This window comes from Venturia canescens, chromosome 4 (genome assembly GCF_019457755.1).
Source record: "Venturia canescens isolate UGA chromosome 4, ASM1945775v1, whole genome shotgun sequence".
Taxonomy (NCBI): Eukaryota; Metazoa; Arthropoda; class Insecta; order Hymenoptera; family Ichneumonidae; genus Venturia; species Venturia canescens.
In genome coordinates, this window is record NC_057424.1 from 13,818,319 (window position 1) to 13,836,149 (window position 17,831).

Here is a 17,831-nt window from a genome sequence, read left to right on the forward strand (position 1 = left end):
ATCCCGAATTCACGGCTCGAATCATATCGGGTAATCAAAGGGTAATCAAATTATAATAGTACAAAAGCCCCCGATTCTTTCTTAATGAGGCAACGTGCGTGACGAACGTACGGTGAAGGGCTCGATCATCGCGGAATGGAAAGTGCCTCGTTATTTATATCCACAATTTCATTCCCCGCGTTCCTCTTTCATTATATTCGAGCGCTCTCGTCCGTGTCCCCTTACAGTTTCGAAGAAGGCTCGGAATTATTGTTCCCCTGCCTCGTCTTTGCTCACACATTTCGTTATGGTTTTGTCCGCAATAAAATAATTTAGTCCGAATGTGACGAAGTCGCTGGGAGAAACAAACGATCGATTATTTTCTTTTACAGATGTCGTTGTCGAAGTGGATTTACAGGAAAGAACTGTACGAAGAACATAAACGATTGTGTGGGTCAGTGTCAGCACGGAGCGTTGTGCATCGACCTCGTGAACGATTATCATTGCTCGTGCACGCCTGGATATTCGGGGAAAGACTGTGACGTGGACATCGACGAGTGTGCCTCAAAGCCGTGTCAGAACGGCGGCGAATGTCGGGATCTCGTCAACGCCTACGAATGCGTTTGTCCCGTTGGCTACACCGGCTACCAGTGCGAGATTGACCGGGACCACTGCAATCCAAACCCTTGCAGAAACACCGCGCCGTGTTTCAACACTCAAACGGATTATTATTGCCACTGTCCGGAACAGTGGCAGGGAAAAAATTGTTCGGAAACGGCATCGCACCACCCGCAATTCGGGCAGAGCGACGAGAGCCTCGGCTGTGGTAGCGAGGGCACTCCGTGCGGAGGACGAGGCCGATGCAGCGGTGGAAGATGCATCTGCGATCCCGGTTACACAGGGCAACACTGCCACGAGAACATCAACGATTGCCGGGACAACCCCTGCCTCAATGGAGGCACTTGCGTCGATCTTGTAAACTCTTTTCAGTGCATCTGCAGAGAGGGATGGAGCGGCGATCTCTGCGATCAAGGTGAGAAAATAGCAGCATTTTTTGCTTGGGATTTGAGGGAAATGGTCTGACGAGGTTTAAATCAGCGTTTCGAGTCTCTTTGTGCTCGCGACTTGAAGCTTCAACCGCGCATTGTTGTTACAGACGTTGACGAGTGCCAAACGTCGCCGTGCCGGAACAACGGAACTTGCGTCGACGGAGTAGCCGATTTCACGTGCAACTGCTGGGGTGGTTGGAAGGGGAAGACTTGCGCTCTGAAGGGCGGTCACTGTGAGCCAGGGACGTGCAGGCACGGGGGTACTTGCCAGGACCGCGGGGATGGTTTCACCTGTCATTGTCCACCGGGTTGGGAGGGTGCAGCTTGCCACATAGCTTCGCCAGCGTGCGCTAGCAGCCCCTGTGAAAACGGTGCAACGTGCGTAAACACGGCCGACGGTAGTTACCGTTGCGTTTGCCGGGAGGGATTCGAGGGCCCGAATTGTCGAAGAGACGTGGACGATTGTCAGCCGCTGCCGTGTCTAAACGGTGGACGTTGCGTCGACGGCGTTAACTGGTTCAGATGCGAATGCGCGCCCGGTTTCACCGGTCCGGACTGTCGCATAAACGTCAACGAATGCGCGAGCGACCCTTGCATGGGAGGAGCAACTTGCATCGATGGAATCGCGAGTTATTCGTGCGTGTGTCCACCGGGTCGGAGCGGAAGCCATTGCGAGATAAGAACCGACGGAGGTGTCGGCTGCGTCGCCGCGTCTTGGGACGACGATTGCAACGTGTGCGAGTGTAGAAACGGCAAGAATCAGTGCAGCAACGTTTGGTGCGGCCAGGGCAATTGTCTAAACGGAACGTCCTGCCTGGCGCACGAGGTATGCGTCCCGTCGCCGGGTGAAAGTTGTTTGGCTCCCCCGTGTCCAGCTTGGGGAGAATGCAGGCCAATCGAGACCGGAAGGAGGGTCGGCCCGCCGGCGCTTCCAGCTCCGCCTTCGTGCTGGCCGAGCCAAGCAACGCCGGGCCCAACTTGCTCGAGACTGACGATACTTTTGCGCAGAGATACCCTAGTCCCGGGAACCTCGGTCGAATTATTGTGCAGGAGACTGCGAAGGCTCCTGGCCGATCCGAGGCGACCACAGTCGGTCGTTCTCCTCTGCGATCTCAAACCCGGTGACAACGACACCATCGAAGTAACAATATTCTCCGAAGCAGCTGCCGACGCGGCACGGGATCTCGGCGAGGCTCTCAGCCGCCCTCTGAGCAGACCTCTCGCTCTGGCCTCCGTTCTGGAGGTCAAAGTCGAGACGGCTCTATTGAGCGACCCGAACTCGAGCGGTTCGAGCAACAGTGGCACCGGATACATCGCTGTTTTGGGTGGAGCTCTAGCGACGATATTACTCCTCGCGATCCTCGGCGGTCTCTGGTATCTCAGGGCGAGACAGAGATCCGGGCTGACCGCGACCACCAGCAGCGAAACATCGCTCCATCGTCATCGCAGCGATCTCGATGAGAAATCAAACAACTTACAGAACGAAGAGAACCTACGGAGATACGCGAATCCTCTGAAAGACCAGGACCCTGGCGAGCCGCGAGTCTCCGTCGTTAGGCCCTTGTCGGGCATGTCACTCGGAGGCTTGGGATCAACCGAGGAGAGTCTCGAAATGGTATCCGAAGAAGGCAGACACCGCTTGCCACCGTTGTACAAACCAACGAGCGCCGAAGCGAGAAACAACACCGCCAGTTTCAGCTACGAAGAGGGTCTCCACAAGCCCTACAGCAAACCACGACTTCAAGAACCTTCCTACTCGCATCAGCAGCCCGGAACTAGCCAACAGGTCGGACCGCGACAGGTGCTAACCGTACACGTTTAATTATACTCAATTCTTTAATTATTAACCACCAATCTCGAGAGACTTTATAATCCGGATTGAAACCGGACAGACTGCGCGCAAACTCCCCGAGATTTATCTCTTCCACAATAAATGTATTTATCGAGATATTTGCGAATCCGAGATCGCCCCTCCCGCGCGATTTCGGGAGTGATAAATCGACACGAGTCAAATGGCCGGATCTTATTGACGGACCTTGTGGCCTGCTGTGTCGCCTTCCAAGACTTTACGAAACACAATATGAAAAACACCCAGCTACAAGAAATCACGAGACTGGTAGGCGAACGCGTTGTATCCTATCCAACATCAACTCCGACGGAACTTCGCGTTATGTGCAATTGATTCGAGGGCTCCGAAAGGTACGCTTTATTAATCGCGGCCATAAGGAATAGATTCTAGTATATATTGTAAAATTAATTATAAACAGAGATATACAGATATATATGCATACACCTATATGTATAAACTTATGGAAAAAAAAAAACAAACAAACAAACAAACAAACATTATATGCGTGTATGGATTCGAATTTATAAGCAGCGAGACTGCATCGCTATGAGACTGCGAGGAAGAAAAGAAGAAAGAGCTAGGAATAATTCTACGACTCGTGACACGAGTCCTCTGTGGATGAACAACAGTACCGTTGTGGCAGCGTGCCTTTCGTATTTTTCAACTCTCTCTCCGTCTCATTTTCTTGCCTATTTTTCTCGTACTCAGCACGATCCCAAGTGAGAGAGAAAGAGAGAGAGAGAGAGAGAGAGAGAGAGAGAGAGAGAGAGAGAGAGAAAGCCCAAACGCCCCCCCCCCCCCTCAATAAAGTTGGACACGCAGAATACTCGGATGAAATACCAGCCTGGATAATTCATCCAAAGGACTCTAATATCCAACTCTTTCTTCATTCTCCTTCCTCCATGTCTCTCTTCCTTTGTCTCTCTCTTTCTCTCTTTCTGCTTCTCTTTCTTTCTCGCCGTCTCGAGTCTCAGACACCCATACACTCTTCGAAGTGACAATAAATCACGGACGATTCATAATTAATGATAATGATAATGCCACAAAGGGTTTTTATCGCTGTACATATGTACATAGCCCGTACTTATTAATTTCGCTAAGCCTCGTATGTTTCGTCTTCCCCGTGAGAGACCACAAACTCCTACGTACTTTCAACACTATTTTAATCCGCTCTCTGTCTCTCTTTCTCACTCTCTTACCAATTTATCATTCCAATCTATGCTCGTCTCGTAATTACACTCCCGTATACATTAACTCATTAGAAATTCTGTCTTTTTAACATTATTTTTATGATTTTTTCTGCCTGTACATATCTGGAGTACGTATATGTTACAGCGATGTGTTCCAGGACTCGTGTAATTACAAAATTTTCAAAATTCTCGTCCTCCCCAACTACCCTGGCTCTGGACAGCTTCGATCGAGGCTTATATTACGAAAACAGTGACGACGCGAATGTCAACAGAACTTAAACAAATTCATCTTATGTGAACATTCACATTAGAATGAAAATTTCATTATTGGAATATAGGAAACCAAGTAGAATTAATGAAGCTGCAATTCAGTCAGTTCTGGAGCCAAAATTTCGGGCAAACTTATTCTCGTTTTATCGTCGCAATTGCGGACCAATCGATCTACAGAAAAAGCCAGTGTCCTGGAAACTGCCAATCAAGCATTCATAAATGATATTAAAAATAGTTAAAAAAATAATAATAAAGTAAATGAATACTGATTAAAAAATAGCAGGCAGTTTAGTACGTTCCTCCAGACGACATTGTGATACTCATTTGTACGAAGGAATATTATGCGATTTGCACCAGGCTAATGCATCACGAATTAAGAATTTCTTCGTTTCCTTACAATTATTATTATATCCCATACCGCCAGCCACGATATTCTTTTTCTATCGATTGTTTTATTCTTCCCTTTTTTTCGTTTGCATAGGTGAGCTAAAAGCTTCTCCATTGTTTTCGAAGAAGATCGTGAAAACCCCCACGCCTTAGGGAAACGAGAAATGAATGAAAATAAATAATACTATAGCTCTATGTATAATAGTTTAAATAGCCTTTTTAAAACTCGCTATTTGGATACGATGAAAAGAGCCAGCTAAACTCTATGCATGTACGCGTATACACTATGACGAAATAATTGTAAAGCGTTTGTCAAAGCCTTGCCTCCGTGGGGGCGTTCGTGGCAAAACACGAGAAGCATTGCGGAGGAGAGAAAACGCCCGTACACAAAAAAAAGCGTACTATTAATTATCTATAAATAGTTGAAACGTTTACGAGCCGGAAGATATAATGGAATTATGTAATCGAAGCAAGATTATAAATCTTTTCTCGACAAACAAATCGATGATAAGTCAACATAAATTGTAAATACGACCGATTATAATGAATTATTATTATTATTATTATTATTATTATTATTATTATTATTATTATTATTATTATTACTATTATTAACATTATTATATTTCAGTACGATTACAATTATTTTTATAAATCTTCGCCCCCCCCCCCCCCCAGCCCCCCCGACATCAAATGTGCAATCCTATCGTGTTCCAATTATTATTTGTTTTCTTTTTCTCTCCACTCTTTGAATTCTCTCCCTGCAGAGACACGGAAATAACAATTATTCGCCAGCGTAGCACGTAACCTTTATATTTGGGGCACCACCGCGTGCCTTCGAACAAAAATTTGATATAATAGATTTTTTTTTGTTTTATTTTTTAACGAAAAGAAGAGGAACTATATTATTATTATATGCGAATAGATAGATCGATTTATATATTATTATATATTATATTATTATTTCGAATATTGTTTTATTTTTTTTTTTTTTTTTTTAATTTTTTTTCTTCTCCTTCTATTTCACCCTCTCATTAACTATTCCCGGATCATCGAAAGGGCAATTTTTTAGCTTCGAGACTGAACGGTCTCGCAATCTAACGAGATCGTGCAACGATCATTGTTAGGGACTCGTTTTTAAGACACCGGTTCACGCGTAAGAGAGAAAGAGATATAAATCATTGGAGAAGGAAGAAAAAAAGCGTAAATAAGAAAACAAGCCCCACTGTGTGGATTTCCAACTGTGCGTCTAATGATCATAATTGTTTCGAAATATATGTGTATACACATACATATATATCTCTATATATTTACACACATATATATATATATATATATTGAGTGAACGAGTGCGTGTAAATATGCTCCTTCATCCCTCTCGAATCCACCCCTCTCGCATACCTCCCCCTTCCCCGATCCTCTCACACCCTCCCAAAACGTTAAGTATAACGATGATGAAAAAAAACGTTTCAATAAAAAGTACAATTAAAAAAATACGATTCGAGTTGTGCAACGTTATTTCAACCGCTTTCCTACCCCTTTTCACACTTCCTAAAAAAGTGTCGTTATCGAACGAATTCGCAGAGAGCCTCTGACAGATTCGCTTTCATGCTCCATTCTCGTCGGTAAATCCTTTGCAAAGTTCAACTTTCAAATCGATAATCAAAAGTTCCCTCGAATTGTAACTCTACGGGTTGAGCTGTTGAATAACTTTTCGTTGAAATATTTGCTCAACCGAAAAGACGATAGGAAAATGGAGGAAAGATTTTTCCAACGGTTTTCTTGAGCCGCTCATCACGTATCGGAGCAACAGCCGTACGTCATGAAAGAGAAAGATTTAATTCCAGAATCTTGGCAAATGTGCATGAGAAGAACTCGCCAATGAGGCGATGACGGTGTTTTCTTCCTCGCTTTTTTATTCTTTTTTTCTCGGTTAAGTTCGAATCGGCTGATGTACCTTGCATTCAAATCACAGAGATCGCGGAATCTCACAGACAAAAACGTGATTTCCGGGAGTAGATGCGAGCCACGGAGTAGCGGCTTGCAAATGTAAGGAGAACTCGAAGGGGAGAAAGAAAAGAGCGAAGGAAGGAAAAGGCGAAAGGGGAGAGAAAGAGAAAGAGGGAAGGGCGTGTGGAAAGCACGCTGTGGAAAAGGCACGTAGCACTTGAAACGAGCTAAGCACCGACGACAACCAGAAGATTCTTCTTCCTACGCGAACGTGTCGGAGAACGCGCGAGGGACTCTTTGCTCGAGAGAGAAGCGAAACTGAAAAAACGCACGAATTCCCCGAGGATTCCAACGACTCTGGCTAATTTATACCATTCAATGCTCCTCGACACAAATACCGCAACGTGCATTTTCATCCACCTTAATTGACCTCCGATGGCATTATTTATGTTTCTCACGTCCGACCAAACTATTTTTCTCCATATTTTTTATCGGTTGCGTCATCGTTCCTTCCATTCAAACCGCCTCGGAAATTTCGCAACAAATTCACTCAAGCTGATATGCGCAGAGAAAATTCGTTGACGCAAAAAACGCCACTTATTTCCATATTATTTTATTCAGAAAATCAGAGCGCTCCGTTCCTCGCTGTTCATTTCATTCGTTCGATGGGCTACTCTTGCACAGTCGCCAAATCATTTTCGTACCTTCGCCCAAGAGAAAAAGCATCGAATTGCTTTCTCAGCGTCAAATGTCCCGAGCGTTGGATCGCGTGAGAGGGCCAACGTCCCTGGTCCATGAGCCAATGAGAGCGCTTCGCGACAGACCCGTAAATAGGTGACGCTTAATTGTTAATTGAAGTATCTCGTTCGCTCTGAAAATTAGAATACAATGGACGGGAGGAACCACGCGACCAAAGAGCAAGAAGAACATGAGTCATTGCTGGTCACATAGTTCCAACGAAACGAGACCTCTCAACGTCTCGGCGCATCTCATCTCGTACTAAAAATCTTCATTCGTCTCGCTCCATTCCCAATGTCTCAATCCCCCTTTTCTAACATTTTTTTTTCAAATCAACATAAATTTTTTTAATTTCTAATCTCCCGCGAGCTCTGCGGGGATTCAAAGGCTCCGGTTAACCAAAGGTCAATTCACGCACTATCTAAATACCTGCCGACAGACGAACTCGAGGATTGAGACATCATTTTAAAAATGTCCGCGGGAGTCGAAGAATAAAAGCGGCGCGGTAGAAGTTGGGAAAGTCGACTCGCCGCGACGTAATCCCTGCTCGCGAGAGAACGAGACGTTTATCTTCAATCTCTTCGTAATTGATAAGCGCAATAATTTATAATTCCATGGAAGAATTTCTCTGTTTGTGTGACTCCTTCATTTTTTCTTCACATTCTTCCTCTATCCGGAAGATCGAGATTTATTAAAAATTCTATTTTCCTTTCGGTATTCCGTATGCTTCTACCGACGACACATTCCATTTTTCTGTTCACAATGCATTTTTTTCTCGGATCCGAGCAGATGAAACAGAACTTCTGAATAAATGTCTCAATCTTTTCATGTCATTTTTCAGACCTACGAGGAAAAAACCCCTCAAGCGAGATTTCAATTGAAGAAATTCGTCAAATTCCACCATTTCGAGCAGCTGATGAATAAAACTTTTCATCAATTAATTCCAAATGTCATGAGAGCTTTATTAACGACTTTTATTTCGAGATCTCAGCGTCAGCGCGATGCATACGAAACTCTCAGCAAAATGAATCAAACGAAACGTGATCGATTAAGAAATTAAAAATTCAAATATGAAATTAACAATTTAGAAAGAGTCTCGTAAAGATGTGTCGGGTTTCTAAAGACATGTAAATACCCATGAAAAGGTGCTTAAAAACATTAGTAAATGTGCTCCTCTCGGTGGCGTAACGGTTTTCATGGCCCCCGCACGAGACGAGAATTCCACTGACAATTTTCACCAAACTATTTACGCCCGAATGTAATTAATGATTTTTCTCGCGCGTTCCATACTTAAAATTTGAAGAAAAAGAAAAAAAAACACGACTCAACCGTGAGAATTAACGATCCTCCCACTTTTCCGTTACTCGCTGGGCAAACAGCTATTTTTTCATGATAAAAAGACCATTTTTTTCAACGGGAATTCGAAATGAAATAATTCTAGGGCAACATTATGGAATACTTCAATATTTGCTTTGCTACAGTGATTAAAATAGATGAAAAAAAGGTTTCTGTGGGATGAAAAAAAGTAATTTAACGAAATGAAACGAATTCGTGACACCTTTGCGCTAATCCTTTTGACGGAGAAGCAGATTTAAAAAAGTCTTTCCCTGTTTCGAAGTAACGGCTTTTTTCTCATAATTCCGGGCGACACACACACACACACACACGCACACGAGAAGATTAGTCGAGGCGAGAATTTCGCACCGAAATGAAAGAAATTATTGTTGCGTGTGCAAGAGATTCTCCCTGAGCCATCTGCGCTCTTACGAAGCGCTATCACGAGAACACTCTCCGTGTGTATTGTGAGGATGATGATGATGATGATGATGATGATGATAATGATGATGACGGTTGACTAATGCGATCGCGATTATTCGCCAAAAGCGTGAAATTAAATATCCCTCGCTCTGCTGATGCGCCTCTTAACATTTCCCCCCCCCCCCCCTCTTCCCACCCCCTGTACACTGTCGAACTGTCAAATTTTCGTAATTTTGGTAACTTTCGATGTTCTTCGTCCTCGACACGTCATTCGAGCTATATTCGAGGACATTTTTTCAAGATCATTAGGCATCATGGTGGATTACGTGAGCAAATAATAACGAATTGATTTTAATGGAAAATAGAAATTTCGTGGCTCTTTGGAATCACTTATTTCCAACAAAATTCACGATTCTTCGAAGTTGAGAAGAATAAAAGTTTTTCCTTGTGATTTCACGAACTCTTGTAGTCTTTGTTCGAATATCATTGGCACCGATTCTAACGAAGTCAGTGATGATCATTTAAATTTGATAATTCCTTGTAGTTGCTCATAACCTAATTTTATTGAGAGAAATTATTTCTCACTGCGTGGGGATACATTTCCATTTGTCAATTCTCTGGATTCAATTTATTGAGAAATTCTAATAAATAATTGTCGTTCGAAAATTAACTGACAATTAATTAACTAATTTCGAACGACGAAAATTCTTCATACGAAATATGCAAAGCAAGGCACTTCCTAAAAACTGTTCATATTAAAAAATTCTTCTTCCTGATAATCTTGACTGCTGGCGAGCAAAACTCCGCACAAAGGACGCTCTACGAGTACGATATTTTGCTTTAACAACACAAAAGTCTTACGTTCCGTACACGTTTGAACTTGATCGAATAATTAAGCAAATCCGGTTTATAGAATTGAGACTAATCTCCCATGATTCACCCTTTCATTCATTTTTCTTCTCATCATTTTCAAGATTCTGATCATTGCTCTGATCCCCGTTTTACAGTATTTAAAAAAACTTTGATCAATCGAATGCACATTTTTGTTTTTTTCTTAGTTTTTTTTTCATTTTTCCATTTCATTTGATCATAAATATTCCCTCGAGCCAAAAGTAATGATCTTCAACAAACTTCTCTCTACCCAGGCGACTGAGTTTGTCTTCGCAGGAGACGTTGGAGACGAGTGGGGCTATGAATATTACGAGTATGGAGAGGACGATGATGAATCATCGTCCCAATCACAAATTGGAACTCCGAAAGATTTCGTCGTTTCAGCACGTAGAAAAAGTAGGCGACTTACGAAAGTCCCTTACGAGAGTTATCAAGTATTTTTGAGAAAGCAGAAGGAAAGGGAGGCTGCGATTCGTGAACAAGAGAAGAGAGAAAAATTTCGAAAACTCATGGGTGTAAGGACCACGATTTTGTTTATTTCATTAAAACAATCCAGATGTTGATAATGAGAAAAGTGATCGAGCCGATCTCTCTATTGAAATGGAGAAAAAAGTGAAAACTGAACGCACAGAAAACTTTTAGTTTTACGATCGACCTCATAACGCGCTTGGTTTCAAAGCTTTTTTCCCAGTTCATCATCCGAATTGATTTATGGACTCATTTGAATTGAATTTTAATGAAAAAAAAAAACACGAGAAACGAAAAACTGAGATTCAAATATAAAAATGCAATTTTTAAATAAAAATTTCTACTAATAACTTGCGTAGATATTTTGGGAATAAAGTTGGAAAAAAATAGGAGTTTTTGAAAGAATTATTTCGAATTATTCTCAAGTGATTTTTGAGATACTCTTCGAGAGACCAGAAACCATGTTGTTTCGAAAGTTTAGATGAAATTACGAAGAGCCGTGGACGGTGAATCTATTAAAACTGAACTGAGCTGCGCGGCAGAGGAGGAAAAAGTAGAAGAAACCTCCAGCGAAGATGGAAGTGACATTTGTTTGAAAAATATCGACATCAGTGATTCGCAGCTGAAGCTCGACGTTGACGACGATCTTCTTCGACCTGAACAATCCGCAACGTTTTGGTCGAACCAACGCCGATCATCAAAAATATACAACGACGATGGAATCGAAAAATTTTTCGATCTTGCATATGCAAAGGAATTGAGGCCGATCAAATCGATGAAAGAAATACTTCAAACTGACACTTTGAAGTTGCGTTATTACGGCATCGATCCCAGAATCATCCCGGTCATCGTTGAAGCCATTGATCAAAATACTTTGATTCAAATCATTGACTTGACCGTAAGAAAGAACCTGCAAAATAAATTCTTTACAATCTTTCTTATAATTATCAATCAGGAAAGATCTGAAGGCAAATTAAATTGTTCCAATATGAAATAATAATTTTCCCTCAAATCTTCGTGATCAAATAATCAGATTTCTCTTTGTAATTATTGTAACGTGTGAATATTCCATAGGAATTTTTTTCAGGAAAATTGGTTAACAGCAGATGCTTGTGAGCATTTGAACCAATTGTTATTAACGAAAGAAATAATATCGCAGCTCAATCTAAGAGGATGTCGAATCGGAGCGGAGGGTGTTAAAAATTTGCAAAATGGAATAGCAACGGCTCCAGCCCTCAGCGACCTGAATCTGAGTCGATGCGAAATCGGCGACGAGGGTCTGGAGCTTATCGCCAGCCCAATTTACCTCAACAATAATCTTGAAAATGTTAATTTGGCTGATAATAAATTAGAAGAAAAAGGAGCCGATTATCTCAGTGCTATGGTCGCTCAAACCGAATCCCTCAAAAGTCTTGATTTGTCACACAATCATTTGGGACACAGCATTTTTGCAGAAACATTTTTTCAAGGCTTGACCAAAAATAAAACTCTTGAATATCTTAACATGTCTGAAAATGGTCTGGGATCGGAAACTACTCCTGCTTTGGCTTACTTTATCGCCAAATCAAAAAAACTTCGGGAATTGGATCTAAGCGGTAAAAAATTCATGACCCTCTTCCAGTTGAATTAAATTTGAAAATTTTTCAATTATTGAGGCTATGAATATCAGTGACAAACGATAGTAGCAAAAAAAGTGTTTGGTAAATAAAATTGCCAATAAATCGTGATCCAAATTTTAAAAAAACTCACAAAATTTTTGTGGCACTAAAATACGAGTGAAAATTTGAACAGGAAATAGATTCACAGAGTCAGATGCAAATCAAATAGCTGCTGCTTTGTCGAGCAACAAATGCCTTGAAGTACTGCGCCTGGGAAATAATCCTTTAGGAGCATCAGGTGCTTTGGAACTGGTTAACGCTGTCAGTCCTTACAAATCACCAAATCTTAAGTTAGAGCTCCTTGATATGGGAAATGTTTGGGCCGAAAAGGAGATTTTACCATCATTGGAAATGTTGAAAAATGAGAAACCTTCGTTGACCATCAAGCTGGGAGGCATTCTCAGCAATTATAAACTGCGCGGACCTGACACACAAAAAATATTTCTCAGAAGAGCCCATCACGAAGCTCTGAACCCGAAGAAAAAAAAGCTGAAAAAAGATTTTGGCCACCTCATGTTGAGTCTCAATGACGAAGTCATTACTTCAGGTCCTCTCCCAGTATTCTCATCTCAATTTCATTGCAACTGGAAAATGTTAATCACAGCTTAGTACTTTTGCAAATTGATAAAAACAATTGAGAGTACCAGCTGGTTACGTACCATTCAATATTATTGAGATTTTTTTCAAATCGATTCATATCCTCCAAACGTATACTGAAATATTGAGCTTTTCCCAATAAACTCAAACTTTGCATAATAAATTGTCACAAATAAATTTAAAAAAACGCTTTTTTTTTAGACTTTTTCAAAAAATCCATCAAGAAATTTAAGCTCAAGTTGAGTCAGTCACTCGTCAATGAAATAATAACAGCTTTTGAGATTGAAATGGGCCAAATTGATTTAGCTACTATGAAGAAACGATACTTGGAAGAATTTCCTGACACAAAACTGCCACCTCAGGAATCTCGACAAAGTAAAAGGAAAAGTAGCAAAAAACTAAGCAGTTCTAGCAAAAGAAGAAGCACTGCTAATAAGAGTATTTAAATAGTTTCCTATTTTTAGTAAAAGTCAATCGAATGAACATATTGATAAACGAGTAGAAATTCAATTCACAATGGGTATTTTGAAAATAAATTATTACTGAAAATATGTTGCAGAAGACACAAGCGACGCATAGACCAATTGAAGAAAATTGTGAAAGTACCACTGCTGTGAGGCAGGTGAAGTTACAATGCAGACAAAATGACACGGTTATGGTTCTTGTCTGAATATTTTTAATGTGAGATACCTAGTAGATGTAATACATTGTGAATATTGGGCTTATTTAGAAAAATAAAAAAAGAGGAATTGACGTAACAATAAATAAATTTTCAGCGATAAATGTTGGAACGGCATAAACTAATTAGATTAACAATTACTTCTCAATCGAGATAGAAAATTCTGGCAGCAATATCATCGACGATCCAATTAATTCCTTCCAATAAATTTTCAGCTGTAACAGCAGAACATTTGTAAATTTGCCAATGGTGAGTTTTGATGCTCGGTAGCTCTAGAATCTCGGCGATTTCCGGAGCTGACAAAGCTCCAGGCAAATCTTGCTTATTAGCAAATACAAGCAAGCTAGCACCTTCAAGACGCTCCTCTTGAAGCAATTTGTAAAGCTCCACTTTGCAATCCTCCAATCGACGACGATCGGCACTGTCCACAACCCAAATAAGACCATCCGTCGATTCGAAATAGTTTCTCCAATAAGATCGTAATGATTTTTGACCACCCACGTCCCAGATATTCAACTTATATCCTCGGTGCTCGAGAGTTTTGATATTGAAACCGAGAGTCGGCGATATCGTGTCAATTGGTTCCCCATTGATTCTTTTTAATACAGTCGTTTTCCCAGCATTATCAAGACCACTTTGTCGAAAAAAATATTTCACATTATAGTTTGGTTTATGGATCAAGAAAACTTAAACGTAACCTCAAAATATCCGATGAAACTATCGTTCTCGTCATACGTACAGCATCAATATCCGCGTCTCTTTCTCCTTTTGCTTCAATTTCTTCAATACCGTCAGTAGACCCATTATAAGTGTTTCCTCTTTAGTCATTTATTCGTTAACACATTTTTTCATCACAAACAAACTCGTATTGACAATTGCAAATGTCAATTTTTCTATCCGTCAAAACTTGGGACAACGAATTGTCGCTTGGCGGCGTGACGTTCGTACTGTGACGTCACCGGTCATTTTGCGGTGTTTCTGCTCGAGTCAATGGGTCATATGGGATCGGGTCGTCGAGCGAGAGTTCGAGCCCTCATTGTTTTGATGTTTTTTTTTTTTTATCAGATCAAGCCAAAAATCTTTGGCATAATACTTTGAAGCCTAAAAGAGACTTCAATATGTCCGTATTAATTCTATTCAGATTATTTCACTTTAAACAGTAAGCGTTGATTCACAATTTAAATGTAGATTTTATGATTTAACGTTTACAGTAGGAATTTCGGGTCCGATTCTTGCACTGAACAAATTTTTTTTCTTCGTTTACAGCTTATACTCATTTCGAATTGAAAGAATTTAAAAAAAATAAATTTTTTCCTAAGATGAAAAAGATTTATCTTAAAAAATGTGAGAAGAAAGAAAAATCGCCCTCAGTGCGGAAAGCTATAAGAGCGAAAAGGATGCCATGATTCCCCAACGCATAGTAGCTATGAGAGCAAAAAGAACGTCGGTGTCCCTAACGCATAACAGCTGTGAGAGCAAAAAGGACGTCCTACGTCCCCAACGCATAACAGCTATGAGAGCAAAAAGAACGCCCTATGTCCCCAGCACATAACAGCTGTAAGAGCAGAAAGGATGCCATGATGTCCCCGGCATATAAGCCTACGGGAGGAAGTGAGAGCGAGAGTAAAACGCGCCACTAGCGCCGGCGCATTTCAGAACTAACGCTGGGGACATGTCCCCACTAAAATGAAAGCGAAAAGTGAAGACAGCGAAACAAGCAGTAGTCGATAACAGACGATTCTCTCTGTGGATGCGTTTAATCACTTGAACGTCGGGAGCGTTGAGAACAACACAATTCTAAACGCACCCATCTAAACTCTTGTAGCGTTTACAACGCCAAGTCTAACGCAAAAAATAGCGCTAAGGTAATTCTATCGCTTCAATCTAGTCATACCACTGCTAATAGTTGAGACTTATAGTAATTAATATTATTGACATATGGAAAAAAATTGTTTCTTATAAGTAAAATTTTCCATATGTAATCCTTTAAATGAATGTTCGTACTGAATTATAAAAATTTTAAAAAAGTTAGTCCAACGATTCAGATAGTATCTCCAGGTTCACTTGGACAACACCTGTCGTAGAAGAATGTACCCTAGTGTTTATCGTGTTTATTTACGAACGGGACGAATTCATTACTATCGTTGACAACCCCTGAACTCTGACGTGACTCTGCCACTCTATACTATGACAACTGATATACTTCTAGCCTAACCTACAATCTGACCAACGAACTGCTGACACCACGACCCCGAGCTGCCCGCTGCCCGAGCACCCTCGCTCGAGCCCTTCGACCGACTTTTGTTGTATTGTAAACAAATAACACTGCGTGTCGTTTTTAACCTCCAAAATGCTCCCACCGGCAGCTCATCTCCATCAAGCAATTTTAGAACTTGAAGAACCGGTGAAATTTCAGGATTTCTATGACCAACTCGATGAAGAAGGAAATTTGGAATTTTTACGTTGGGGGCCCGACAAATTTTTCGAAATATTAGGCAACAAAATTCTTCCGTTTAGAACGGGAAATAACACGAGAACTTGTGTGAGCAGCTTAATGAAATAGTCACAGGAGAAAAAATAATGTTTTTAATAAAAATTAACGATGACTGTACGCAGGAACCGCAATGGGACGTGAAATGTAGCACCGAAGAAATGAAATTCGCCGATTTTCTCGAAACTACAACGTTGGAAAATGACTCGGTTTGGCGTTACTTCGATTACAAATACATGAGCCAGTGGTTCGAAAGTGAAGCAAATTTTTTGAAATCAATCGATTGGAAACGATTTGGTTTTGATAAAAATGGTTTCGATTCTACCCTGTGGATCGGCAGCAAGAGAGCTCACACCAATTGTCATCAAGACTCTTATGGCTGTAACTTAGTCGCCCAAATACACGGACGGTAAGTTCGAAATATATTTGTTTGAATTATCCATGCCTTGTTTGCCTATACTCGATTTTTCTTGCCTCTTTTAATCAATTCACGAAATTCTATTAATTCATTATTTATTAATAGAAAAATTTTATTGTGCAGAAAATTGTGGCTGCTGTTTCCTCCAGATACAGGTAACGCAATGAAGCCAACGAGAGTGCCTTATGAAGAATCTACGATATACAGTGAATATAATTTTTTTTGTCCAACAATAAAGGACGAGGAGTCAATAATGAATATTAAAAAAAATGCTAGGCTTGTTGTACTTGAGCCTGGTGATGTATTATTGGTACCAAACCGGTGGTGGCATTATGTAGAATCTTTGGATTTCAGTATTAGTATCAATGTGTGGTTGCCTGTAGAAGGAGATTTTAAGGAAAGGATAAATGAAGCTCTTGTCAAGCTACTCGCTAGAAATATTGGTTTAGGTTTACCTGCAGTTCCTGAGCCTGAATACTCTCCCAAAGAATTAATCGAGTTGGTGAGGATGCGTTGAACCAAATTGAGTTTATCACAGAAATTTTTATGAATTTAATAAACTTTATATTGTTACAGATTAAACTGAGCGTGTCTCACTATAACAGCGAATTGTGCTCGGGTTCTTCATCTACAGGTAAAAAAAAAAGACCGAGTCCCTGGACAGCTGAAGAATTGGCAAAGGAATATCCAAAATGTGTTAAATTGTTGCCAGAATTGTCTCAAGGATGTTTACGTGAATGGTTAATGAACAACAGAAAACGTTTTCCAGAAGTAGAAATTCCTCAAAATACTTCGAATGATGTAACTTTGGTTGATATCATCAATGCATTGTGTAATCGTGAAGTAATAAGTAAAGTTTCTGAATTGCTCCTTCATGATAGATAGCCAATAAATTACAATTTTTCTTGTGTGAATGAAATAAAGATTATATTGGAAAATCTCATACTTTATTCGCTTATTTTGCTGGTCATATTCTAAAGCATGTTCGAAAAAAAATGACGCAATTTATTCGAACTATTTTTGGTCGGGAAAAGGAGTTAACACTGCAATGCGGAATATCTGAAAATATTTAAAATCTAGTAAAAGGATTCAGGAAAACTCTTGCTTTTTTGCGGTTGACATGAAACTTAATAAATTTATCAGAGGTCGTGCAATGGTAGCTGAGTGAACATTTGAAAAACAGCGTTAAGGAGTATGGATCAGTCGACTAACCTCACTTGGAATTTTCGAAATCGAAATTCTTTGATACAGTTTGATCGATTAAAAAAAGGCTCTGTCAGCCTACGCAGAACGATGGCAAAAATCGACTGACAGAGCCTTTTTTTAATCGGTCAAACTATGTCAAAGAATTTCGATTTCGAAATTTGCAACTATCTCTCTCGCACTCACGGTTGCGATATACCAACTGATCCATCCTCTTAACGCTATATATTAACGCTGTCAGCGTCCAAGTAGAATG

At 40.7% G+C, this 17,831-nt stretch overlaps 4 protein-coding genes across 4 annotated transcripts in view; 3 read left to right on the forward strand and 1 right to left on the reverse strand.

Annotated features, from left to right (window-relative positions):
* Positions 1-3,641, forward strand: part of Ser (Serrate) — a 48,904-nt gene extending 45,263 nt beyond the window's left edge. The window contains exons 5-6 of the mRNA XM_043417048.1: positions 372-1,012; positions 1,136-3,641. Of these exons, the coding sequence (XP_043272983.1) occupies positions 372-1,012; positions 1,136-2,850 (2,356 nt within the window). The 3' untranslated portion in view covers positions 2,851-3,641. The remainder of the gene's footprint in view (positions 1-371; positions 1,013-1,135) is intronic.
* A 7,369-nt stretch (positions 3,642-11,010) lies between these two features.
* On the forward strand, positions 11,011-13,363 carry LOC122409643 (leucine-rich repeat-containing protein 74B-like). The gene is made up of 5 exons (XM_043417372.1): positions 11,011-11,427; positions 11,617-12,124; positions 12,321-12,734; positions 12,986-13,159; positions 13,344-13,363. The coding sequence occupies exons 1-5, from the start codon at positions 11,011-11,013 to the stop codon at positions 13,361-13,363; spliced, it is 1,533 nt and encodes a 510-aa protein (XP_043273307.1).
* An 80-nt stretch (positions 13,364-13,443) lies between these two features.
* On the reverse strand, positions 13,444-14,403 carry Arl2 (ADP ribosylation factor-like 2). The gene is made up of 2 exons (XM_043417140.1): positions 14,203-14,403; positions 13,444-14,097 (listed from the first exon to the last, which is right to left on the reverse strand). The coding sequence occupies exons 1-2, from the start codon at positions 14,289-14,291 to the stop codon at positions 13,608-13,610; spliced, it is 579 nt and encodes a 192-aa protein (XP_043273075.1). The 5' UTR covers positions 14,292-14,403; the 3' UTR covers positions 13,444-13,607.
* Positions 14,404-15,527: 1,124 nt separating this feature from the next.
* On the forward strand, positions 15,528-17,315 carry HSPBAP1 (HSPB1 associated protein 1). Its single transcript, XM_043417251.1, has 4 exons — positions 15,528-16,005; positions 16,080-16,363; positions 16,496-16,874; positions 16,949-17,315. Exons 1-4 carry the CDS (start codon positions 15,814-15,816, stop codon positions 17,255-17,257), a joined length of 1,164 nt encoding a protein of 387 aa, XP_043273186.1. The 5' UTR covers positions 15,528-15,813; the 3' UTR covers positions 17,258-17,315.
* Positions 17,316-17,831: the final 516 nt, after the last annotated feature.